We start from the raw sequence: 25,108 nt of genomic DNA, 5'->3' as shown, positions 1-25,108 counted from the left end.
ATCAACGTTGCGGGATGCTCCTCGCCGAGCACCCGCTTGCTCGTCTCCACCACCGCAACCTGCAGCCCCTCCGCCTCTGTCCACCGGCCCTGGTTCCTGTACGTCGAGGCGAGGTTCGCCATGCTCGTCAACGTTGCGGGATGCTCCTCGCCGAGCACCCGCTTGCTCGTCTCCACCACCGCAACCTGCAGCCCCTCCGCCTCTGTCCACCGGCCCTGCTTCGAGTATGTCGAGGCGAGGTTCGCCATGCTCGTTAGCGTGGTGGGATGCTCCTCTCCAAGCACACGCTTGCTCGTCTCCATCGCCTCCATCCCTACTTTCTCCGCATCTGACAACCATTCATGATGAAGATATATAAGGTTGAACCTGACAGCAATCTCAGCATTCAGTCCACTTTCCAAAAGCTCAAAAAGTCGATGCAGTTCCTGCATATGTGGTAGATGCATTCGCGTGTACGCCAAAGCGTCCGGTGTTTCCAAATCATGAAACCCAGAACTGGATAGGTAGAGAATAAGTGCCGCATGGGAGGGATGTTGCGCACTGGTAAGTGCATGGTGTCGGCTCCAATCGTGAATGAGCCGATGGAATGAAATGTTTTGTTCGGGAGTGATTTCGACAAGAGAGTATGAACAAAGGCTGGCAGTGACTCTATGGAAGGCATCCGACATTTCAGCAGATGGCTCGATGAATGGGCGCAAGAAATCTTGAACCCAAGATATGGTGGAATCGGAGAGAGTTGGTGTATCAGGCATGTAATCCGAAGAGCTTTTGGCTGCATTGACGAACATGGATTCTGAGATGTTTTTATGGTGGAGAAATGAGCAGATAAAGAGGAATGTGATGGCTCCAGGATGTGTACTATTGAGTTGTTCGAGGCTAATATTCCAGGTACTATACACGGTTTGTTTGTAGTTGTCCGGCTGGTTGATACCTCGCGACCTTTCCAAGAGGTTACGGAGATCGGAGCGCAACAGGGTTAGGTAGCGTTCGAGCGAATAGGTCCTATTGACCTGAAGGTATGCGGCGGCCTGGATAATACCGAGAGCAAGAAAATCCAACTCCTGCATGCATATCGAACGTGTCACTTTTTTATGACATACATTAGCGGTGAATAACTGTGTACCTCGACAAGTTCCGTAACAAGTTTGCTAGTCTTGATGTCCTCGGGGTTCGCGATGCGAGAGCGACGAACAAATAGTGCCTTCGCGTCCGCCTCCGACATCCTCGAGATCTTGCATGACTTGTGGTAGAAGCAGAGCTGCTCGTTCCGGGTCGTGATGATAATGTTGCCGTGCAAGCACTGAGGAATAAACGGCTCCAGATCCAGTGTTGCATCATCGGCGTTGTCCAGGACGAGAAGCCACGGCTCCCGGGTACGGACCAACCAGTCGATGGTATCCTGCCGCTTCTCTCCGATCTTCTTATCGAGCGCGATATTAGCAAGGTCGACATCGAGCGTGGCTTTCGTGCTCGCGTCGACGTAGAACACCTCCGAGAATCTGAGAGAGGTTATCGACGAGATATGTTGGTATCCCACCCAATAGTCTATAGTGGATAAGCACCTTCTTGAAACTCACCTGGGTGGATGGTCATTTGTCTGCGCTTGCGAATCCGCAACAAACCGTCTCATGATCTCACTCTTTCCGCTGCCGCCCATTCCATACAAGACGAACTTGAGTTGATTATTAGTTGAGTCGTAGCAGAAGTGATCCCTCATCATGGACAAGATATCCGTCCTTCCCGTGAATACATGCGACGGCAGTGGGCAATGCTTGCGTTGGGCCTTTCTGCGTAGTTCGACTGCAGCAGAAACCTTCCCAACTGATACCACGAAAGACAATCAATAACCTCATCAGTATCAACGTAACGAAACAAACTCCTCACTCGCTTCGGAGACGCCCAGCGTTGCTCTCTGCTCGACCAAAACCTTCACCGCTTCCTCCAGGCTCGCCTTCACCGCTTCACTCCCCAGATACATCTGCGTGTGCCCCTTCACTGCACCCATCTTGTTCCACTCGTCTAGCGTGACGTCCTGCAGCCCTTGGTCAACGTTAAAACGAAAGTAGAGATTTGGGCGTGACTTGAAACGGCGCTGTAAATGTTCGTGCGTCTTCTCGGTATCCGTAGCGATTCCGGCCAAAGCCTTTGCGACGTCGATAGGGATTAGGCGTTTGATGAAATTCGGCTCGGTCATTTTATTGATCGGGAGCTGTCCCGTTCCGACACTGAGCAGACAACCTATTTGGCGATTGGGAAAGATGAGGTTTGCCTCTTGAAGAACAACGTCGCAAGGATTGTTTTCCACCACACCGCCATCTACATATGACTGTTTGATTCCGTCGACAGTGATGGCAGCACGTTTGAAGAAGGTGGGAGCCGCGGTAGTAGCACGCGCCGCCTCGATTATAGTGCATGGGATGGGAAGTTGGCGAGGTGCTTTGTAGGTGCGTATGAGCAAGGGGCGCTCTGCTTTCATATTGGACGCGAGGGCGGTGCAGACAAATCTACAGCATCGGTACTCATCGTGAACAACCTAGAGGAATGAGATGTAAGACTTTGGAACGTACGTTGAGCAGACACCATCTCCGGAACGGGAGTCCACGATTTCTACCTTAGTATCGTCGCCGTGCTCTTTGATAATAGTCTTCACAGCATCCTCCAGGTTCGATGCCTTGTACCTGCCATTAGGTGCGAGTCCGGTTTTGGTTTGCGAGAATACTTTCTTGGACAGTTTCGCGTATGCCCGGATAGCGTCGTCCACGGACATGCGAAGACGGCCAAGCATCAGAGCGATGAGGCTGTGAGTGAAGGTGGAGAGCGTAAGCGCCCAAATATCGATTTTACAGGCACAACAGAGACGCACCCTCCAGTACTCGTACCGCCGATGAGATCGAAGACCTCGCAAGGAAGAGGCTCTTTGGGCAGTTTTTTTTCGTCTTGAATCGAGATCATAATGGTCTTCAGGATATAGAGTGTCGATAATCCGCGTATACCTCCACCATCTGGACTCGTGAACCATCAATATCGCCGAGCAGATATCAGAAGCACGTGAGAACGTACCGAGTGCGAGAAGATTAAGACCCTTCTCCTCTCGTTCGTCCATGACCTTTCTATGGAGGAAGTAAAGGGATAGCGCAGTGAGACGAGAATGAGAGTCGTTGATGATGAGGGCGAAGGGCAAAGTCCTCGAGGTGCTCGGGCGCAAAGAGTTACACGGCACAGCCTCAAAACCATTTATTTATCTAAAGTTAGAACATCATCTTTGGACCCACGTCTTTGCCCTTCCTAGACCTAAAACCTCAGAAGCATAATTCCGATCCTCAGGCCGGTGCCTCTCCTCCGAGCCCCTCAAAGCCTCCATCGCGATGCATCTCCCATCCCAATCCTGTAAGTCATGGACGAGCGTGGAGATGATAGAACATTGAGGCGGAAGCGTGATATCGAAAAGGCGAGGAATACTATAATGATCGTGAACGCGAGCTTACTCTGGCTCTCTTCAGGTGAAAGAGACACGAGCACACAGTAGGGTTACTCACGAGGAATAACAACACCGCAACCCAACAAAGGACGAGTTGAGGACGAGGCCGACCACTGTCCATCCAAACACGTATCAGTCTAAACTCAAATTTGAGCACGGACAGGGAGCTGAATACACGCACCGATGAGTTGGGCGAGACTTGGTTGGAGTAGCTACTTATTGGTAATCAACGAGATGACGAAGAATTGAATAACAAAGATGACGGGAACAAAGGAGAAAAAATCCACCTAAGCGGAGCAAGGTTCGCAATACTGTTCTGGCTGAGAGTCGAAATGGATACGATGGGTCATGTCACAGTAACATGCCTCTCAGCATAAGACCTCTTCATCATTAACGCATGAAACAGCATCTATCCATTCGTACACATCAAGAGAAAGAATGCAGCTTCCTCTACGGTGTACTAATAGTTCAGCCGCCTCCTCAGATCTATGGTGTGTTTTCGAGGTCCGTTCATCCCCAGAATCTTGCGATACGAGAGAATCGTGTCCTCCTCCCATGATTCTCGGTGGCCCAATATACATGGCTTCGCGCCTAGTCTCGTCTTCTACATCCTAACATCTGTTCTACGATCTCTGCACTCTACGGTTCTGTGATAATGCCACATCCAGGGTGAAGGCTCGATAATCGAGTACTGGCCTGATATTTAGATTCGCTCCCTTGTCGAGAAACGCGACGTGATCTCTATCCTAAGAACCACGCTCAACACCACAACGCGTCGATGTCTGCTCTAGCATCTGGCCGCAGAATGAGGACGATGGCTGGATCCTCAGCGACGCAGATGGTGTCATCGCGCGTACAGGCTCGCTCGTAGTGCCACCGCCCTCGTGTAAAGTCCTCGACAGTACGTAGTCAAGCAATGGACTCAAGTAAACGTCTGGCCGTGTTGCGCGGTGCGTGGTCCGTGCGAATTGACAGAGGAACGGATACATCGCGAGTTCGACGGTTTTATCCAGCCGTTCGTCATCGACATCGATTCATCGTGGATATGATAATTCAGAATATCGTCCTGAAAATGAGCCATGGTCCAGGGTACACGGCCTCCTATTACGTACATACGCCTTTGGAGGGAGACCAAAGGGAGACGTAAACGTATCACATCGAAAAGATGAGTGGTGGGTGTAAGATTCTGATCCCGGTTAGAGCTAGAGAGAGATACGTCTATGCGATATCTATCGCGGCAGACGTCGCGAGGAAGAGATCCTCCAGTCATCCGTCATCAACATTCTGGATAATCTGATGGCCATCGACCTTAGTATGAGCCAAGGGTCACAGGAGACGGGCGACGAAAAGACGAGCGGTGGGCATAGAATAAAAATCGGGGCCAGAGATAAGGCTGGAGATGCATACATGTGTGTATGCGGTCTCTATCAGCGCTGAAGGCAACAGAGCGGGACGTTCTCCGTACGGGAGGATAGACGCAAAGAAAGAGTAAAAACTGGGGAAATGTGTCCATATGCATCTGAATTCGAGCGCCGGATGGATGTGCTGTATGTGCATGAACGCAACCGGGTAATCGGCATACATGTCCAGACTGGAACAAACAAACGACGGCAAGGTTGGGTATATGCGTCCAGACGAGATCTCTCCTGACTACTGATGGTGGTTCTATATGCACCGCATCGATTGAAGAAAGAAAGACGACGAACAAATTGTTGTCTGCCCTGACAAGGCATGGATTCGAGGCGTAGATATGTGGCGGCGATAGACCAAAGGCGGTGTCTGCGTTCAGAACATGGATATATGTTCAGGGCGCTCTGAGCATGAACGTACCACCATTTGAAGGGACCACATACCTTCGACATCCCCTTTGCAGACAACCAAAAGCGTACGGATACACCAGAAAGACGGATCAAAAGAGGTGAGAAAATGATGCACGAGTGACCATGATGCGCTAGACCGAACTGGAGCAGACCCCTGCGCTATTTTTGAACGCGTTGGAGAAAACTTCTACCGCCGAGGCTGAGCAAGAAGAAAGAACGACGTCGGGTTGTATAAGCCAGGCGTAGCACGGGGTGAGCCTCGTAGATGAAGTCGTTAGCTAGCTGACGACGAGCGAGCTCGAGAGGAGCAGCGATGGCGGTAAAATTGCCAATTGATCGGGATGGAAGAGAAGAGCCGAATTGTGACGTATGTAGAGGCTTGCCAGTGGGCGCGAGAGAGCAGGGGAAATGAAGTGTCTGGGCGAGCGTGTGGCGTGAGGTGAGGCTAGGGAGGCCAGTCGTAGGGAGAGCAAGGGCAGAATGAGCTCGGCGAGCTGCTGTTGAAGGTTATGTACGTGTCAGTCCAAGAATAAATTACTTATGTGAATGAAAGAACGTGATTTGGTTGAAGAGACCAAGGAATGTACGAAAGCGTCGCACGTAAAAAAACAATTGTAATAAAAGAACGCACCGAGTGATGACCGACCCATCCAGACTGGACAAGTTTCTCCATGTCTCGCAGAACGGACAGCACATATCCACGAATCTCTGCGCCCATATCCTCAGTCGCCGTTCTTTCCATTCCACCATCCGTTTCCTTCAACTCGAAACCCGAAGTCATCCTTCGTCTACTATGGCTTCAGCTCGCCGTCCGAGCGAGGAAGTAGGACTAGTCGTTCGAAGGGTTGAATTGGACTGGGTGTAGGGCCCAAGACTCGATTATGAGCGGCTGACGTGGGGCTAGCCACGGGAGTTGTCTGTTCTTCGTGAATGCCTTCAGAGGGGATGTGCAAAAGTAGGAGGCATGTCGAGTATGGTTCCTCGAGTCCAAGAGATGCCGGAGGGTGGGAGGAGATGCCGAGTGGTAGAATTTGTTAGTATTTTAGCCAGCGATGCGGTAAGGTATATGTTCATATCGGATGGAGAGCATGTTAGAGCGACCATCATGCATCATGCGTCGTCCTTGATGAAGGGAATATGAGGGTCTGGCGAGGTGTATCCTTGCTGAACCACAATCTTATCTTATCTTATCGCTTTTTGGTCCATCTTCTGCTTGCGTCATCGCACTTCTGTTTTTTAAACCACCACCAAGCTCTGCTAACTAGCTATGGTCTGCAACGGTTTCCCATCGAACGTCCCATTCTCTTGTGGAAATTTGCTGATGCTTTGACAATGTTTTGTTTCTAGGAAGCGTACGGCTGCCGCTGGCTATGTGGATCGTCCTAATCTTCGCTATTCCTTGCTCTGCCCCTCATCGCTTCGACTTTCTCGTCTGTCTCGTCCTCTCGCCCATCAGAAGGTCGCCGCCCACAGACATCTCATAATAGTCGAACCTGATGCTTAGTCGTTCGACTCACACACTCTGGTTGGAGACGCCTATCCACTCTGTTCTGAATGCTTGCTCCGCTCTCAGTCGGAGCCACTATTATTACTAGAGATTCATTCAGGTTTGTAATCACCTCCTAAGCGTGAAATCCTTGGACAAGGTCCACTCGTAATCCAAATTGGCCGATTATAACTCTCTGACGATTTCTACGAGCATAGCGGATACTTTGTCGATTCAGGGCTCACGTTGTTTCCGATTATACGTGGATTCTCACTAGTACATTGCCTAGCGCCGTGGTTTTGTGGAGGTATATCGAGTCAGGCCTTTGTTACCCGTGATAGGGATAGTAGTTGGGTGTCGCCCTTCGTTTCCGCAGAAATACAATGTACGAGGAAACGTTTCCCACCCTCCACAGGTGTGGCCCTGCACCTTGATCCGAACACTGCGCTAGGTTACCGACCGATACTTTTATTGACATTGAGCCCGTACTACAATTTCGATTGTCGGGACGAATAATTTCTGTATATATGGTCAAGAATCCTGAAGATTGTGCCGTTAAGCCTACAACGGTGTTCCATTTCCCCTCCTTTACCTTTCCATCATGCCGTAAGAGCTGTTTATATTTCATCTCTTATCTCTCGTTCCCGTATCTGCTACGGACTCATTTCTAGAGCATATGTTTGTTCTTCTCTGTAGATCTACCTTGGTGTACCAACTCAGTCTGCCTGTATCGTGAATGGTTTACTAACGATGCCGAAGAACTAGTACTCTGCTTGAGGCAGAAAGTTTCATCGTTGCTGAACCAGGTGACAATGTGCATATTCCGCTTGTTAACCATATAAGTCCTTCTTATGCCGACATAAATACGATAGATCCGGTGATGGAGCTATCGAGTTACCGATCGACGAAAACATGAGTCTATTCATCCACTCAGTATCGCATATACATAGCACAAAAGCTTTTATTTGAGGGTCAGTATAATACGGAAAGCGATTTACAACGTCTATATAACGGGAGGGATGCCGGTCCTACTTCGACGGATAGTAAGTAAATAAAATGATGGCCAGGAGAAAGACAGAGCAGACAAGTACATCGATACATTTCACTTCAATACACTTCCTACGGCGTTGACTGCTGAATCGAACGGTCTTCCTCTGTCGCCTGTCAATGCCTATATCCATCCTGGAGCATCACCACAACATCCAATGCCTACCAAGAATATATCCACCCCACGCTCCAATCGACGCACCCATCATCGTCCCAATCGTCTCATCCACCGTCCACACCTTACTGTCCTCTGAGCCTCCATAGCGTGCCACAGCAGGTCCTGGACGGTAGTAATACGGGTCGTTATAGAAGTTGAAACCCATGGCGCGGTAATAAGCGTATGGATCGTAGGCGTTGCGATCATGAGAGCTAGCTGTGAAGGCAGGGGGAGTGAGGAACTGATAGGCTCGGGTAGGCAATGCATAGATGAACGATTTAGCAGACTGGGTGTACCTCTACTGGTAGGTTTCCTGAGCCTAATTGCGAGGAGGAAGCCTCTCCAGATCGGAGACAGGAGTTTATTGGTACAAACGTAGAGAGGCTTGGCTCCGAAACAGAGAAGAGGTATGCTACACAGGTAGGGATGGTTGATGGCTGAATGCGAAGTGATAGAAAGAGTTAACACATGAAGACAATGCAAGTGAACCTCTGCACTGATCAGGGTAGAGTAGATAGACAAACGATTGAAATCGATGGAGCGACGTACTGAGTAAATTGATGTCTCTCAATAAGATGGGACCCTGTACCAGCATGACCCTGGTGAGCGTCGCTCCGCGCACGGCTAGAGGTAAATGAGAGCATATAAATATGTATTAGGGATGCATAAGAGGTCAACACACGTTCTGTCTCTTTGAGCCTAAAACGCCATGAATCAGCAAAGCTGGTGAAGGAAAATGTGGAGCTCTCAAGGCCGCTTGAGGTTATGAGCAAGAAAAAAACCATCGAATGAGTAGATCTGGTGAAGGAAAATGCGGATCCTTCAAGGTCGCTCGAGGCTATGAACAAGCATGAGGCTGCCACGCCGACGCTTGCGCGTCACCCGGCACTCACTGATTCTCCCGATTAGGTTCAGGCAGCCACTGAGGTCGTCTTCGCTCTAATGTACTTGCACACGATGTTTCTTAGCTTGGGAACTTGCCGCAACTACGTAGGATTTAATCAAGATAATATCTCGTAGTAACTTATCCGTCAGTCGCGGATACGTTGAAAGACCCGAGGGTTCCAGTCAACAGAGCACAAAATCAAGCCTCGCTGAAGAGCAGACAAAGGAGGAAAGGGAGAGGTGCGGCACTGCTGCCTCGTCGTAATAACTTATAAGAATGGAGGCAGGCACGAGACAAAAGCGAGAGTGGCATATTCACCACGTGATCATGAGCGCCTGCGGGACACGTCGCCGATTGCTTGACTTCATCGCTGTTCGAAACGACGACAACCGAGTATCGGGACTTGGATTTTTTTTTGCTAGGTGCGCCCGACTTTCTCTTCTATATTTTACGCAATAACATTCTGATATCGAGCTGTACCGACTACGTAGCTATCCGTCTCGTTTGACATCCGTCAAGTTTCGGAGCCTCATAAAAGGTGAGTTTGGGGTATACGATGTACTCTGCAGAATAGATGCGTGAATTTGTGAGGTCGTCTTGAACTATATGTGCGCTTGGCCCGGGCGATTGGTTCTGCAGTGCTCCTCCAGAGGAATCAAGACTGAGGGAGAGATACGGATCTTGATATGGCGTGTTCTTGAGCAGTGCATGACCACCGGTGCGTCCGTAAAGTTCGTCGAGTCTCTGCTATCCAGCTGACGGTGTCGAACCTACGGATGTTTATACTCTAGATCCTTATACTGTCACGATGTACTCCTGCCGAACAATTTCACCATCTATACCTATGTCTGCCATTCGCCCACGCACAGAACCCCTGACATTTGATGGCTCGAATGGTCTCCAGTGTTTTGCCAGTGTTTTGCCTACACCAACTCTATGTTCTGGAATGGCTACTATTTTTGAAGGGTCTGCTTTATGTCTAGAACGCTGCCATTGCTACTGCCCTCCGAGATGTAGACCCTGTTTCGCAGACTTCGCTGCAGAGGACTGTCCAGTCTGCGAAGCCATTTAGGATGCCTTTGGCATCCGTCTCTGTGCCTAACCTATTGTGTACCTCACGTACAAATACCGAACCGTACGGGGCTTGTAGGAGATCCGCTATTGTGTCGTCCTGCCAGTCTACCTGATCTTGAAGTCCATTGATGGTGTGGCGCGCCACATCAATCTAGGGTTGCACCGTACTCTCTCCTCTTTTCGTTCCATTGGATCTCTTTCCGAGCGCGTTCGTTGTGGTGATACTTATTTTGAGTCTAGCAACCATGACAACTGTACCTCCACTCTCTCCTGGAGGACAATCACAATCATTCACCGCGACCTCCGATTTCTCTTCCCTGGTCGAACTCCTCAGCGGTCCCTTGGCTTCTACATCTTCTTCATCGTTATCCAACACCAAACTACCAGACTTGCAATATACCCTGACCTCTGCCTACCTCTCCCACCTAACGACTCTTCCCCTCCCTTCCCTCCTCTCGGAGCCCACCTCGCTCGCGTCCACCTCCTCCCAACTCACCAACGCCCTCACAACCCTCTGTACTTCCTCCTACCCCACCTTCCTCTCGCTCCACACCTCAACATCATCCCTTCACTCCTCACTCGACACCTTCTCCACCTCCCTGTCAACATTACTAGACACGCTCCCCGCTCTCGAATCCTCCTCCCAATCGTTCTCCACTAAAATCAAACACGTCCGATCCGAGCGTCAGAAGCGTCCCTCGTCCTCGACCAGTCCTCAAAACTCAACGACATCCTGGAGCTCCCCTTCCTCACCGAGACCTGCATCCGGAACGGCTTCTACGCCGAGGCTCTCGATCTCCACTTCCACACGGCCGCCCTCGCGGCGAAGTTCCCGGACGTTAGTGTGGTGGCGGATGTGAAGGCCGAGGTGGATGGTGCGATTAGGGGGTTGGTGCAGGGGATAGTAGGGATGTTTAGGGAGCCGGTGGTTAAGCTTCCGGCGCTTTGGAAGGCTGTGGGTTTTTTGAGGAAGATGGGGGTGTTTGGAGCTGGGGTAGAAGGGGAGGAGGAGTTGGCGGTGGCGTTTTTGAGTGAGAGGGGGGAGTGTTTGGAGGCAGCGTTGAGGGCTGTTGGGGCGGGGATGGAGGGTGATGTTGGTGTGGGCGTGGGTATGGGTGCGAGTGGCAGGAAGGAGGGCTGGGTTAGATATCTCAAGAAGTATGTGGATGTGTGGAGGGAGGGCGTACATGACGTTGTCACCCAATTTTCGACCATCTTCCTCACACCTTCTACCTCTTCTGCGACCACCGGAACGCCAACGCCACCGAAAACACTCACCCCGCTCCCCCTCCGCCCAAGCACCCCGTCGTCGACCTCACCACGGACCCCCTCCACCTTCATCCTCACCCTCCTCCCGACTTTCACATCCAACGCCATACACACCCACCTCCTCCCCACCCTTCAAACAGTTCTTCCTCACATCCAAGACCCCTCATGGCTCACATCCCTCCTCACCCAACTCACCTACTGCGCCACCTTCTTCTCCCGCATCGGACTCGACTTCAGAGGCCTGTTAGGCAACCGTGTTGGACGGGACGCCCGTGCATGTCCCTCCGCAGACGTTGACGTCGTATCCTCCGCTTGCTGTATATGTGAACGCGATTCTTACCACGTTGAATTCGTTGAGGTTGCTCGCTCCGGTTGCGTTGTTACCGGTACTCCTATCGGATTTAGATGAGGTGTTAGCGACGAGTGGGGAGGTGTTGTTGGATTATGTGAGGACCGTCGAAGATAGACTAAGCAGGGCAGAAGGAGACGACAACGAGAAAGAGATAGAGAAGGGAGAGAGGGAGAGGGAGAGGGAGGTGTTGGTGGTTAGGCGGGCGTGTGAGGTTGGGGTGAGGGTGCTTGTTCCGTTTTAGAGGAGGGGCTTGAGCGAGGGCATCAAGTTCGCGATCCTCAGCGCCAGTATCTCACAAATCCCCGACAAATGCTCCCCACCCTTCAAATTTCCTCAAATGTGACTCTTGGCTATGCTCAGCGAAGAACTCGACGATAGTAAACCAGTTGTCGGATTGTTGTACTATTTATATGGGCACGGTGGGTTGGGCGTGGGCGTAGGGGGGCGTGGTGGTGGGCGAGGAGGTGAGGCCAGTGAAGCAGGCAGAGGTTGAGATGGATGTTGTACAGGATGGGGCTCCATGTCCAATGAGAGGGAAAAGCTCGGGTACCCTCGAATTGGCTTCTTCAACTTTAAACTGCCCATCGTCGCCTATTGGTCATAGCGGAGAGGTGTGGCGAGACGGACCTTGGACGATAACGAAGGTCTCGCGAGCACGGCTTTGACATCCACCACGCTCAATTCCTCTGGGTTTCCGAGACGCACTAATTCCCATTCTTCGAAAGAGACCGGTGGCTTGCTGATTGATAGCTGGGGGATGTTGAGTGTGTGATGTGGCGTCGGGGCCCCGGTTTGATCAACGTGTCGCGGTCATTCTCTTTTGTTTTGTATCCGATGGGGATTTGACCTCGAGAGAATACGATGAAGTGGGAATGGGACGATGAGGTAGTATGAAGAGGTATAAGACGTGGCTAGTAGCAGCAGACTGTTGAGACCGCGAACGGTCGAGCTCCCAATTGCAAATGATCCGGAGGTCAATAGCTTTGCGGCCCGGCCTCTGTACGTTACTGAGGTTCAATTCTTGTGTGAAGTTTTCTTTTCCTCCTGTCGGCTTCGTACCCTTCACGTTTCTTTCAAGCTCTCACTCTCACCCTGTCGCCTGGTCGGTTCAATCCGTCTGGTCGCTTTTTTCCTTACCTCATCTTCCAATCATTACTCAACTACCGCGGCGTCCTATTTATGTGGCGTGCCGTGCGTACCAGTGCTCTACTTAGTTCGCTTTGACGTCAGCAGAATGCTTTATGAGCCTGAGCTGGGATCCCGACCGTTGCTTCTTTCTCGACTCTTGACTAGCTTCTGTAACTAGCACATAATTCGCCATGCCATACTCCCCCAACGCTACCGTTGACCTCAGTCCGGAGGCTGAACTCTTGTTTCGCTATGTGAGCTCATCTCAACACGACACAGACTTAAGCTTGGCAGGAAGCCATAGCATGCGAACCGCTCCGCTCTTCACAAACGAAGCCTTGAATGTCATTGGTACGACCGTCCTTCCTCAGCGCGCAGTCTACGGAAACGTTCTGCATTCACTTCAGGAGCCTTCGCCACTCACGAAACTGTACGTGAACACAAACGCCCCTTTCAGCGCCGTCGTATGTGGTCTGCAGGTGCGTATGTCCATTTTTCCCTTTAAAGTTTACTCAAGCTCAATTGATGTATGAAATCGTCTCCGGGATAGGGCTCTGGCAAAAGTCACTCGACGGCTGTTCTTCTCGAAGGCTGTTTGATTCAGGATCGACGTCTCGGGACGCTTCCCGTGCCGCTATGTGGCCTGCTGTGCGTTGCTTCACTCTGTTCAACTCCAGTGCCATTTTGTACCAACCCGCCGTTCTCTCTCCCTGTGTAGCTTTCACTTTGACTCTGCTGCAGGCAGTGGATTCGTTCAACCGTGTGAAGCGGCGTACTTGGCTGTGATGGATGGGACTCGTGGAGGGACGGCGACTGCCCCAGACGTTACTGTCCTCACCTTGTGTGTTCCTCGTGTCCTCTTCCACGCCTTCCACCGCTGACGATCAGTTATCGAGAAGGCCTAACCGCGTGGGGGCAATGAAGTCGGTTTATGCCAACCTACCGGGAGTGAAAGTGGAGGCTTTACGCTTCGCCTCTGGAGACATAAGTGGAGAACGGTTACTAGCAATGATGAAGGTGGACGATCATGATCGTGAGTTTTCCATCGACTTGGTCTGCTGTTCACTCATCGAGTGTTTCCGTTCATCAGAAATGCCGCTCTATATGGAGCTCGTCATGACCCTCCTCCGCGACATGGAAGTCTTCGACTATAACGAGTTTCGAGCGATGCTTGCGAAGCAGAAGATAAATGGGTCGCAGAAGGCCATGCTTAACCTTCGTCTGGCCCTGCTCGACTCCTGTCTGAGAGGGGGGAACGCGAACAACTGTATATCGACACACTTCAGGCAGGGGGCTTTGATGATCGTGGAGTAAGTGTGATGCGTATTTTTCTTTCGCACGCGCCTTGCTGAGAGGAAGCGGTCATTTATAGTCTGTCTTCTCCATTCATCGACGCGTCGTCGGCATGTGGTTTTTTCGATATCATTCTCAGCTTGTTCATCGAGGCCGAGGTTAACACGGGGGAAATAATAGGTCATTGTAGTGTTTGTCGATACTGTAACATGGAGCAACAATGGAAGATGGATGTTGGTGTCGAAAAGAGGGATGTTGAACCGAAGGCGAGCAGAACGGGTTTGCCCACGGTCTCGAGCAACTCCTTGGCAACTCCCGAACCGCGGCGGTCGTATGCCCGGCCTCAAATATGGTGCAGACTCAGATCTCGACATCGCCCATGTCTTTGAGAGGTCCTCAAGCTATTCCCAACAAGCATCCTCCCGCGCATAGTTACTCTCCATATACCGGTGTCCATTCATAGTCGGCCCAAATCTTCCTCTCGAATGCGCTCCTACTATGGTATCACCGTGTCTTTTCAAGTCGACTGCTTCCCCTCTAGCTCGACTCATCTCACTTGCTCTAAAATCTCAACGTGTCGCTATTGGACAAGATCTACGAAAGGAGGGGATACGACACATGCGTTGAGATATGGGGCAGCGCGGTCGACGCTATGTGATCAGAGGGAATTTTGCGCGAAAGACAGGGAGAGGATATATATCAATGAGCGAGAGGGAGAGCGGGAGAAGAGACTTAGACTGCAGGAAAGGCAAAGCTTCGGTCATTGACTGAGGGTATTGTGGTCTACGTGGCGGTTTGCTTGTTGAGTGTGAAGAACGGTGCGTCGCCCATCTGAGTTTTTTTTGAACAATTTTCTTTCGCGCTCGTCCGTATTCGCATGACCCCTATCCTTCGAGTTCTCCAATTCTGCTTGACCTCTCCTATCATCTCCGGATAGTTCTCCTCCTTAATTATAATTGGAAGGTCGGCGATATGGCATTGGTCTTGAATTACATGACGATGCAGACCATTGTCTGCCGTTGATCTGCACTGAGAATTGCACGCCTTGCTATGATCCCCTTTGCATATTTCATGCTCTTCACCCGCAGTTCGGCAGCCTCCTCCTCTATCTCTGCAAAGCGAGGATTTTATGGCGTCATCGTCTTCAATGGTCTCCAACCGCGTTGGACGTTCTGCATGGAGCGTCGGCTCATCTAGTTCGAGCAATAGCATGCCGTTACTTTCTATACCTGCGGTGCATATTCTACTACGAGTCGTCCAATGCCTGTCTTTCTATGCCCAAACGATGCAAGCAGAGGTTTAGTGTCTGAGTCGGCGTTTGGGATGTGGCGCGCCACACTACTTATTCACCCCGTACGGTTGGTCGACCGAATCTTTCAGCAACTAGCTCGAACATGAGGAAAACTCGTGGATGGGATCTAGATATAAGACCTCCTGCACGATAATCCGCATGACTGAAGGGTCTCTGTTCACGAGAGTCGCTTGCCCCTGTGCTTTCTGCGACGTCCTCACTCTGATATATCATGGGGTAAGGGGTGCCCAAAATCAACTTTGAACTATGTGCGCCGACCGATGCTTGCTCCCTAGTGTTCCGATTGAGGCTGTGAATCCTGTCTTCCGTGTTCCTTTCTTCGGCCTCGCCTTTTATTGCACCAACTGTTCTTTCCTTTATCGCTCTCTTGCCACTCTCGCCTCACACGCACCACTGATATTTTTCATTCTTCTGGACAGTACCGTGCTCCCCGTAAGGTACTCCCAAGCATCCTTGAGTTTACATTCCCGATGACGTCAACGATGTCCGCATTCACGTTCGTAAGTTCCTCCTCGCTCTAACTACCTACGTCAATGCTTCATGGTTGACGCATTTTCTACTCTGACACTTCAATCCTATCTTTTACCGATACCGTGACTTTTGTCCCGTGTCTGAATATCGTGGAGGAGGTAGCACTATACTTCGTGACGGTATATAACCTGTCCATCCGATAGAAGATGGTATAGTGTGGATTCCCGATTACGTGGTGAGTTCAAATCTTTTCCGTTGACCTCATTGATGAAGCCTTCGGTGGATGCTTGTCCATTGGGAGCGCTCTCTTGAGAGTGCAAGACTCGTGCTTGCTCTATAACTTTTCTTCTCGAAGAAAGGTATACGGCAGCGTGCGTTTGCCTGTTGAATCATCAAAGAGCAATCGTCCTGCACTTGCTATTTTGAAATGTGTCGACTGGATCGGTGAAGGGCTGTATAGTCGAGTGTTGCGTGTGGCATTGAAAGTCCACACTTCATTTTGTCACTGTATTAGAGCCAGCGCAATTTAACTTGTAGCGCGAACTTGCGGCTTAACTTGCCGGCCATTCCCGCACGACTTAACAGTCATTTAACTTGTGCCTCCCTTGTGGCCCTTGCCAAATCTGAGATGCTGTATTCGCCTCCGTTGACTCCTATCTACGGTCTCATCTCTGGCGCTTGGCTCTATCGCCTTCTATCTCTCGCACACTAGCTCTCGCCACTTGCTCCCAGACATTTATCGGGACATCTCTCATCACTGTTTTCCTTCCCAATCAGCTACTCCTTAAGGAGCCACCGGATGCTCTCTGCCGTTCTGCATTACCCCACTCCCCGTCCTCTCCCGCCTGTGCGTGTTCTTCACGTCTTTATGTCTTCCTTATTACTCCTCTTGCCCGTTTTGAATTTATTCGCAGTCAATTCTGGTTGTATTGATATTGATTTAGACTTCGATCCGATGAAGACTTGAAGGGCAATGCTACCATACCCGAACCGTCCATTACTCTTGAGGATGTGTGCGGCGATGACGAGCCTATTCGCGTCATTCGCCTTCGACTGGCGCATCTTCTTTCTCCGCTTCTTACATTACTATTACTTAGTATATTGTTCTTTGCTGTCGATCTCGTCGGTCGTTATGTAGATTCTGGCATGGACCTGTATGGTGATGCTCCCCTTTGAGGGCGCTCAATCTATCTGGAATCTTGGGACGTAGAGGTATCTGCATCCCCTCCTGCTTCAGTTTTGGCCCCTCGTGCGCTTCACCTTTGTCCTCTATCATGTCTATATGTTGCTATAAATATATTTCCCTGTCCTCTTAACATCTGCTACCTCGAACGGTCTCGTGTCTGACAATGTGATTGTTGTGAAGTCACCAGGATCAACATACAAGAATGGATACAACATATTTAGCCGTACTCAGCTAAATATCATACTCCGGTGTACTGGTTAAATTCGATGTTATAAACCCCGAGTCCTTTGTCCTTGTCCAAGATATATCAGCACACTTAGATTATCGAGGGGACCATCTGAGTCATCCCAGTTCTAGATAAATAATGAATGATACATATACTCTAGAACTGTGTATCAAAGTTTGTAATATTAGCTATAGCCTGAATGACGTCGAGGAGTCGCTCGTGATCATATGGGATGCGTAGAATATAACCCATCCTTTGTGGTTTCGTGAAGTGACGACTACTCGGAGTAGACCACAGATCATACTTTTCCTACTAAACTTCGACATGTACCTCCCTGTTTTCCCCTCAGCCATAGAGCATAGAAGGACGAAAGTGATGAACATCTCACTTTTGAAAACTTGCACGAACTTGTACAACTGCCAAAATGCTAACATGTGCAAACTTGTATGCACACGTTCGCCAGTATAACTTGGGTGTCGAACTTGCCCAAGTTAACTTGCACGTTTGCTAACATGCATAAACTTGTACAGCTGCCAAGATTCTAACTTGTGCAAACTTGTACACACAAGTTTGCCAATGTAACTTGAGTGCCGTGCTTGCACAAGTTAACTTGCACTACATCTAGACACAAGCTACCTGTAAGGTGTGCTGGAACTCCTCGCGCCACTGACATGCAGCTCACGGGTGAGCTGCATTTCCTTCAGTTCGTGCATTTGTACTACTTATTTCATATCTTTATTTCTTCTACACAAACACTACTAGTATATGTTTGTTGTCTGTTGTCACGTAGTCACATCACATCTTGTAACCACTCGTACCTTACCTGGAATATTATCCGCAAGCAACACGGGCTAGGCAGATACTATTCACTTAGGCGCAAGCACCTCAAGATTTGACCACAATTTGGCCACGGACCTGTAACATTACCAGCTTCAATGCAGTTTTTTCGATCTAAATTGGACAACGGTTTTCATTTTAACAATAATGAATGATAAACATATTCTACCCTCTACTATTTCTCCCAACAGCCGAATCTCACGCTTTAGCCTTCGCCTTCAGCCTTGCACTGGATCGTTTCTCCACATGATGCAATCTTGAATCAGCGGGATTGTGCTTCTTCCGTTTCTTTGGCGGTTCTTCCGGAGGATCAGAGGGGGAAGCTGGAACCTTTTGATAACTCAACATTAGAATGATACGTCCTCGGTCACAACATGGGTAATCAGAGACTCTCACCTCAACTATGTTGGACGTCATGTCGGGCGGAGCATCCAATGAAGCCTGTGTTCGCTTTGCAGCAAGAGCGCGTGGACGTGGACGAAAAGAGGAATACGGCTCTCCTCCGCTCAATTGATTTTCAGAGGAGCCTCTCCAGATGTATGGCTGTCCATTGGATGACTTGATACCAACGATACCTTCCAGAATGTCCATCTCAGGTCGGTATCGAAGGATTAGGTCCTTGAGCTTATACATGCCACAAAAATCAGTGATCATTGGTTCGGGAATTCCGATGCTTGAGCCGTCATCCGAATCCTGTGCGGAGTTTCGAGTGCGTACGCCCTCGTAAATATCGGCTTGGAAGTCTTGATCAAGGACCCGTGCCACTTGCTGCCATTCAGAGGGACGATTGACAATCCTTCGTGATGTAACAAGATCGAATATCTCGTTGTCGTGCTTCGGGCTGAGGCGTAAATAGGTGCGCAGAATTACTAGCTGGAGCAGAACAGTTCCCGGTTCGAATATGAGCTGACTGCGAAGTACGCCGGTCCAGTCTGGCATTCGATCGGCGAGAACACGTAGCATATGGGAAAGGTACGGTGCCAATAGCGAAGAATCTCCGGGGAGAATGGGGATGTTAAACGTAGTGTTGGCCCAATCGTGGCCGCGCCGAAGAAGGTTTTGACGGCCCGCGGCTGTATTAAGCCAATTGCTGTACCCACTCATCACAGGGTGCTTTCGCGCTCCGGTAAGGATGGCTATAATGGCGCCAAAGGCGTCTTCCAGAGCCGCTTGTATGGTGGGATTAGCATATCGATACTTGTCCCGTGCGTCCTCGCAAAGCTGTAGGGGCCAGTAGATATGTCCAGCCTTTGAGATGTGTATAAGAAAACGTCAAGCCAGATGTAAAAGAGTAATCAAATGCGCACATTTTCTGCATTTTTGTACATAGCTATGGCCGCCTCGACAGCACGCTGAGTAGGGAACTTGAACTCGTCTGTCAAGGGCTTGTCGCGCATGGGCGAGTATTTATTGCAATCAAACCATTTCAAGACGGCGCTGCGACCTTCGCGACGAAGAATCTTAGCAGCATAATATGTCTTGCTTTTTTCCCGTGTTTGAAGAAGGATATACTGATTGATACTTCGAATGGAACAAATAATCTTAGTATATAGACGTCGAGGGAACAATGGATATGTCATTGTGAAAGACGTACTACTTCGCATCACTCCAGAGAACACTCCCAGGTCGCTCACGCGCGGCCCGGGAACAGACGTAACACCGCCAATACTGAGACACTGGGTACCCATGTGGCAAGCCCCACTGAAACTCTATGCAGCTCACATGCGACCGCCGCTGGCAGATATTACACTCCAGAGTCCGACTGACATCGACTTCGTCAGGATCCAGATCGCCATAACATCCGATACAGTCCGGGTATAAAGTGAACGTAGGATTTTCAGGTGTTGCTTCGTTGTTGCGATGCAGGACCAGAGCTTGAGTGTCGTCCACTGAATCCGACGTGTCTGACTCGGAAGGTGACTGTGGGCGGGGAAGTGTGGCGTCAAGTGTGGCGGAGATGAGTTCGTCAACAGTATCGGGTGTGGCGGGCTTGGTGTTAGGACGATCTGGGAGAGCGGTTTGTGGCGGGGGAGTAGGTGAGTCAGGCCGTATCGGGTTTGCAGGTACTAGTCCATAGCCATCAATAGCCACTGGACCCTGAGATAATAGCTTAACAATTTGAGCAACGCTACGGCGTGAAGTCTGTTCAGTTTGGTAAGTGATCAGAAATAGGATAGTATGCATATTGATCCAGATAGAACAACGTACGGAAGATGGTGTGCGACGGTAGTACATCAAAAGGGATGTTTTCACATTTGAGCGCTCGATTACGGAGACGTCTCCTATGTCTTGGAGAAATCCCCCATTCTCCACATCGTCGTAGACATAAACCCGATCTTCGATGAGGATTTCGGCCTGGAAGTGGCTGGCCTCGCGGAGGAAGATTATACGTCCAATAAAATCATAGCCAATATCCTCGTATCTTGTGGCTTCTTCAAAGCCAGTGGCGTCCTCGGGAGACGCCTCGACCGGCGAAGAAATTGAGAATGAGGCAAGCGGTTGGACTGGACGGCAATCGTGTGGATTGAGGTCAATGGTGTCGGGAATAATCTGAAGCAGTTCCGGCCACGACGTAAGCGTTTCGACGTTGTGAGGTCGTTCGGTGCAGCCAGGGTGGTGACAAGCATCGACGGTGACATTATGGATCATTTCGGATGCTTCTTTTGCGGAAGTGCGATCAGCGATTCTAGGAATACAGAACTGGAAGTACTGTTGAATTGTGATCGTTGCGGTGGGTTCAAGAGATAATGCAATGCGAGCCAAGGACTTGTCGTGCTCGGACATCACAAACGGTCCTGTAGTGATAGTAGAAACTGTAGCAGTCTGAGAATGTCCGTTTCCGCATATCCGTACGACACGTTGCTGGATACCGAAGTGGAGACGTATCGTATCTTCGTTTCCAAAGGTTCCGCCTGTATTATCCTGAGACACCTCGTCAGGATTATCTCCACACAGTAATTTATTTAAGCGTACCTCGAGAAGACGCTGTATCCAATTCGTAGGATGACCAAACTTGCCTGCCGGAGTATCGTTCCACCTGTCAGAGATATAGTAGCGAAGTTTGGACTGGGCGATACCAAGGATACGAGTTCCCTTGTCCGTATGTCTGTCCGATCCGGCACCCTTTTCGGCGGTCCACCGACAGCGAACATCAAACTGGTAGAGCATCTCCGCGAGTGGCGAAGACGAGTCATGAAAGAGCTGCCTGAGTGTCAACCGTTGGGGAGGGCGTAGGCGCATAAAGAATCGAAATAATAGCTCATGACCGACGTCGAAAAAACAGGAGTTTTTGGCCCATTTATAAGATCGGAGGATGGAAGGAGCGGGAGATGTGGGTAGCGAGGATTCATTTGTGGCGTCAAGCGAATCGGTCGAGGATGAGCTATGATGGGGTGTGCCAGAGGCCATCGTGGGCCTCAGCAACTCGTACGTATCGGGTGCACGACCGTCATTCACCGCCCAAGGCTTCAGGGTTCTGCGACCGGTCTTCGGTCCACGACTGGGACCAATGTGCCCTTCTACATGGACGCAGATAGCGGTGAGATCGATGATGCTTTCAAGTAGCAATAAAGGAACAGAGTTACCTTCAATCGATTTTGTACGTTTCTCCATCTCCTTCGCGTGGAGATAAAGATTCTGGACTCCTGGAATCAAATCATGGTCTGTCCCGACGGCGTGATGAAGAAGAGAGTGCTGTGTTTCGACGGGATTCGAATTGTTTGGGGTTTGGTCGAGATCTTCTGGGTCGCTGACAGAATGACAAGGAAATGCCATGGTTCGAACGCTGGCTCGAAGCCACCAAGCCAGCCAGCCGCGAATGCGAGGTAGCGTTGTTCGAATGTGTTCTACGGCCTCGCTGAACTGAGACCGAGTCGTGTCTCTCCCTATCGCTAGATGACAAAACTCGTCGAATAGCGCAGTGTGCTCAGGGGGTACTAGAGTTCCGTTTCGTTTGAGCCGTGTAGCTGAACGCATAAAATGAACGTCACATCCGCGCCGATACTTTGCCGCTTCATCGAGATAAGCTTTTCGTGCGTTCGAAATTGTCTGTGCACGGATAGCCTCGGGAAGTTTCTCGTACGTGGCGTGTTGGCGAGTTATCATCGTCTCTGCGAACTCGATTTCATGGGCACGATCCTGGGCTTGAGAGAAGTCCATGATCTAAAAGAGAGTATAGGGAGAATGTCAGCAGAGCAACCTTGGCATGTCAGTCGAATGGACCTACGTTGAACAACAATTTTGGCTCAAAACGCTCGTCTGCGTGATCGATGATAGACTTGAATAGCCAACGAAAATGATGGCGGATGTGCGCCGTATCTAGACGATCGTCCCACGTATACAGAGCGGGAACCCAGGATTCAAGGGTTGTGTCGAATCCAACCGAAACAAGCAGGTATCCATGGCGAAAGTACTTGTTATCAGCGTCTGTGACGTTGCCGTGCCCAGGATACGTCTGGATCGTGTTAACGAGGATCGAAGGTCCCGAGCCCTCCTGAAGCCAAGAATTGACGCTGAGTCCGAGCCTTTCCTTCATCCAAGGTGTCTGCAGAACGATGACCGACTCGGAGAATACCTGCATGTCAAGCAAGAATGTCGAACCGTATTCCTCTCGCAGCTTTCGGTAGACTTCGAGAACAGAGAACCCGCTCTTAGATGATCCAGCTGGACGTATTCCGGTTCGCTCCTGGCTCTTCGCCAGTTGGTAGCGAGCGGCACGAGGGTCAGCTAACTTGGGATTAATGTCGGCCAAGGGCTTCGATCCTGGAAGTGCATCGCCTGTACGCAAAGCATGGGCGTGAGCGGTAGGGCGACGAGTTGCTTGAGCATCTATCTCTGCCTCTTCTTGGGGGCTGACAGCTCCCCCCGGAGGCCGCTCATGCGTATGCACACCATCATGTTCCCAGCAAGAGTACTCCAGCCCATCTCCCCCCATTTCCGTCCACGTATACATCGCCACTGGGCATGTTCGAAGGGAGTGCGACAAACTACCACACGTCTGATTAGAACATGGCTTACTTGCCTGTTCCTGCCGTCGTTTGTCGTTCGTGAGAGGGCGTGTGGTCCTCTTGCAGGTCGGGTTATTGCAGACATAAATACCGATGCACCGAACGCGCTTCGCATTATGACCTTTCCATTTCTGCTTTCCGGAGGAGCGGGTGGCCCATTTTACGATTTTCCAGCCAGGCGGCTCTGAGCCCACCGGGAATCGACGGTGCACGCTACCAGAGGGGTAGTCTTCGGCAATGTAGATCGCACTTGAGCCAACGTGGATGGAATTACTGAAAATGAAGAAACGCACTCGGATCGTTGTCTCCTTTGTCCGAATCGCCATCCTGCTCTCTAGCTCTCTTATCCCCTTCCTCTTCATCGTCGTCTGTATCCACGGTATCCTCGACCTTTCTCTCCTGTGATGTAATCTTGCGTGCTACCTTTGTCTTCGTGAGCGACGGCTTTCGATGGAGCGTTGCAGACTTTGGTTCAGTAGACGTCGCCTTCATGTCTTGCGAGATTCGCGGAGTCTTGGCTTTCTCGGCTTCACCGACGACAATCGCCAACATTCTGTTGAATGTAGGACCCTCGACTACGTAGGCTGTTCGTAATGTTAATAGAGAGGTCTCAAACATGCATAAATCATGGAGATAGACACACATTCATTTGGTAACGGGCCGCTGTTTCCTGTTTGGGAACTCCCCGTCGTGTTGTGCGGCGCCTGACGGCGAACGTTAGATCCTGAGTCTGGACCTTGCACGTTGGTAGACTGTGCGCCGAAATGAAAGAAACGGTATATGCGGGAGAGCATGGCGATGGATGCACGACGAGCAAGACAAAACAAACGAAAATTGAAAGCAAGCTCAACCCTCAGGTACAACGGAAGCAAATGTGGCGGGACATTGTCTAACCGGTGTGGCGCGCCACAATTACTTACCGTTGATCGACAGGACAGTGAGAAGCCTTCACAGACGCCATGCATGAGTTGAGAATAAGTTGAGATGAATGAATAAGGATGAAGGTGGCCCCAGAGTCATCATTTGGACAACACTGAAGGTTGCAGAATTTGTTCAAAGTGGTTCGGATGAGGCCCATTGACAGGCTGCCTAGAAGCAACTTCGACTACGGATGGCCTCCGCATTGACACAACAGCAAAAGTACAAGTCAGATACATGTCCAGAAAATACTGTGTTCGATTTATTTATGCAGTATGACGTCGTATTGCTGTTCGCTACAGCGATACGATGTCATACTGCATAAATGGAACGGAGGTAGCGCTTGTTCTGTGCTAGAAGTATGACATCGTATCGCTGTAGCGAACAGCAATACGACGTCATACTGCATAAATGGAACGGAGGTAGCGCTTGTTCTGTGCTAGAAGTAGCGCCAGCGTTGTCTGTGACTGCCTATGGACCAAGAGGGTCTCACAAGTGTGCTCATCACACCGGTATCAGATACTTAGTACTGACAAGTTAATATATTAAGATTTTGAAAATCCTGCGCATATCAGCGTACAAGTTAACTTGTACAAATGCACGTTAGCTTGGATAGAGCAGAAAACGAGGATGTAGTCTCGGGAAGCAGTACCAGAGTACAAAGTCTCCTATGCCGCGACAGAAGTAAAGGGCATGACTTGAAGAAACAAGTAACGCAGGCGACAAAGCCGAGATCACCGTCACGAGCAGGAAAACTGTCGGCATCACCTAACTTGGATGTTCGAAGACCCAAGTTTGCAACCCAAGTTTCCTCTTTGGCATACAAGTTAAGTGTGTCAATCCACAAGCTGTGATGAGATGGCTCTCATCTAGTACGAGTGTATTCCCTTGAGTACTGCAAGAAGCATCCCATCGAGTCCTTAAACTCCGAGGCCAAAAACACAAGTTCATCCAAGTATATGCGCATATAGTAATGCAAGTAGTGTGCGAAGCCTGTAGAGTCAATGTTGACCAAACGTGGCCCGAGATCGATACTCGCAGCATAGAAGATGATGAGAACGAACGAGATCCAGCGACATCGTGCAGGTCGGCAACAGGTCGGAGTTGGATGAAGTTGAACTCGCTCGAGAGGCGGCGAATGCCGATACAACATAACTCCGCC

General features: G+C 50.2%; 7 protein-coding genes across 7 annotated transcripts in view; 2 read left to right on the top strand and 5 right to left on the bottom strand.

The window, feature by feature from the left end:
• The window catches only part of STEHIDRAFT_135692 (kinesin light chain), a gene marked incomplete at both ends in the record, with an annotated part of 4,007 nt that extends 3,759 nt beyond the window's left edge, over nt 1-248 (bottom strand). Inside the window, one exon of the mRNA XM_007311272.1 lies at nt 60-248. Within this exon, the coding sequence (XP_007311334.1) occupies nt 60-248 (189 nt within the window). The remainder of the gene's footprint in view (nt 1-59) is intronic.
• A 1,610-nt stretch (nt 249-1,858) lies between these two features.
• On the bottom strand, nt 1,859-2,194 carry STEHIDRAFT_69307 (uncharacterized protein; the record flags this gene model as incomplete). Its single annotated transcript, XM_007311249.1, has 1 exon — nt 1,859-2,194. One exon carries the CDS (start codon nt 2,192-2,194, stop codon nt 1,859-1,861), a length of 336 nt encoding a protein of 111 aa, XP_007311311.1.
• A 483-nt stretch (nt 2,195-2,677) lies between these two features.
• Nucleotides 2,678-3,009, bottom strand: STEHIDRAFT_21028 (FabD/lysophospholipase-like protein; the record flags this gene model as incomplete). The annotated part of the gene is made up of 2 exons (XM_007311241.1): nt 2,678-2,798; nt 2,864-3,009. Coding segments are annotated over 2 exons (267 nt in total), but the record flags the coding sequence as incomplete, so codon positions are not given.
• A 4,745-nt stretch (nt 3,010-7,754) lies between these two features.
• STEHIDRAFT_150921 (uncharacterized protein) lies at nt 7,755-8,808 on the bottom strand. Its single transcript, XM_007311271.1, has 4 exons — nt 8,671-8,808; nt 8,538-8,612; nt 8,285-8,425; nt 7,755-8,204 (listed from the first exon to the last, which is right to left on the bottom strand). The coding sequence occupies exons 1-4, from the start codon at nt 8,771-8,773 to the stop codon at nt 7,975-7,977; spliced, it is 549 nt and encodes a 182-aa protein (XP_007311333.1). The 5' UTR covers nt 8,774-8,808; the 3' UTR covers nt 7,755-7,974.
• Nucleotides 8,809-9,557: 749 nt separating this feature from the next.
• Nucleotides 9,558-12,546, top strand: STEHIDRAFT_173059 (uncharacterized protein). Its single transcript, XM_007311270.1, has 4 exons — nt 9,558-9,592; nt 9,666-10,619; nt 10,661-11,534; nt 11,623-12,546. Exons 2-4 carry the CDS (start codon nt 10,194-10,196, stop codon nt 11,808-11,810), a joined length of 1,488 nt encoding a protein of 495 aa, XP_007311332.1. The 5' UTR covers nt 9,558-9,592; nt 9,666-10,193; the 3' UTR covers nt 11,811-12,546.
• A 342-nt stretch (nt 12,547-12,888) lies between these two features.
• STEHIDRAFT_163570 (uncharacterized protein) lies at nt 12,889-14,011 on the top strand (the record flags this gene model as incomplete). The annotated part of the gene is made up of 5 exons (XM_007311269.1): nt 12,889-13,176; nt 13,248-13,345; nt 13,416-13,538; nt 13,597-13,730; nt 13,788-14,011. 5 exons carry the CDS (start codon nt 12,889-12,891, stop codon nt 14,009-14,011), a joined length of 867 nt encoding a protein of 288 aa, XP_007311331.1.
• Nucleotides 14,012-18,220: 4,209 nt separating this feature from the next.
• On the bottom strand, nt 18,221-23,993 carry STEHIDRAFT_116440 (uncharacterized protein; the record flags this gene model as incomplete). The annotated part of the gene is made up of 10 exons (XM_007311268.1): nt 18,221-18,352; nt 18,419-19,270; nt 19,330-19,543; nt 19,617-20,164; nt 20,231-22,183; nt 22,248-22,978; nt 23,039-23,257; nt 23,322-23,612; nt 23,672-23,780; nt 23,949-23,993. 10 exons carry the CDS (start codon nt 23,991-23,993, stop codon nt 18,221-18,223), a joined length of 5,094 nt encoding a protein of 1,697 aa, XP_007311330.1.
• Nucleotides 23,994-25,108: the final 1,115 nt, after the last annotated feature.

The sequence above is a fragment of the Stereum hirsutum genome, assembly GCF_000264905.1.
Source record: "Stereum hirsutum FP-91666 SS1 unplaced genomic scaffold STEHIscaffold_25, whole genome shotgun sequence".
NCBI classification, from domain to species: domain Eukaryota; kingdom Fungi; phylum Basidiomycota; class Agaricomycetes; order Russulales; family Stereaceae; genus Stereum; species Stereum hirsutum.
This window is presented reverse-complemented; position numbering and strand designations above follow the sequence as displayed.

Bases quoted from the DNA above. Each gene is read 5' to 3' on its own strand.
- STEHIDRAFT_150921 (XM_007311271.1), bottom strand. From the start codon at position 8,773: ATGGTTTTTTTCTTGCTCATAACCTCAAGCGGCCTTGAGAGCTCCACA. The intron at 8,613-8,670 runs GTGTGTTGACCT...ATTTACCTCTAG, and splicing joins TAGGCTCAAAGAGACAGAAC to CCGTGCGCGGAGCGACGCTC. The intron at 8,205-8,284 runs GTACACCCAGTC...CTGCCTTCACAG, and splicing joins CAGGAAACCTACCAGTAGAG to CTAGCTCTCATGATCGCAAC.
- STEHIDRAFT_173059 (XM_007311270.1), top strand. From the start codon at position 10,194: ATGACAACTGTACCTCCACTCTCTCCTGGAGGACAATCACAATCATTC. The intron at 10,620-10,660 runs GTCCGATCCGAG...GTCCTCGACCAG, and splicing joins TCTCCACTAAAATCAAACAC to TCCTCAAAACTCAACGACAT. The intron at 11,535-11,622 runs GTATATGTGAAC...TATCGGATTTAG, and splicing joins CGTCGTATCCTCCGCTTGCT to ATGAGGTGTTAGCGACGAGT.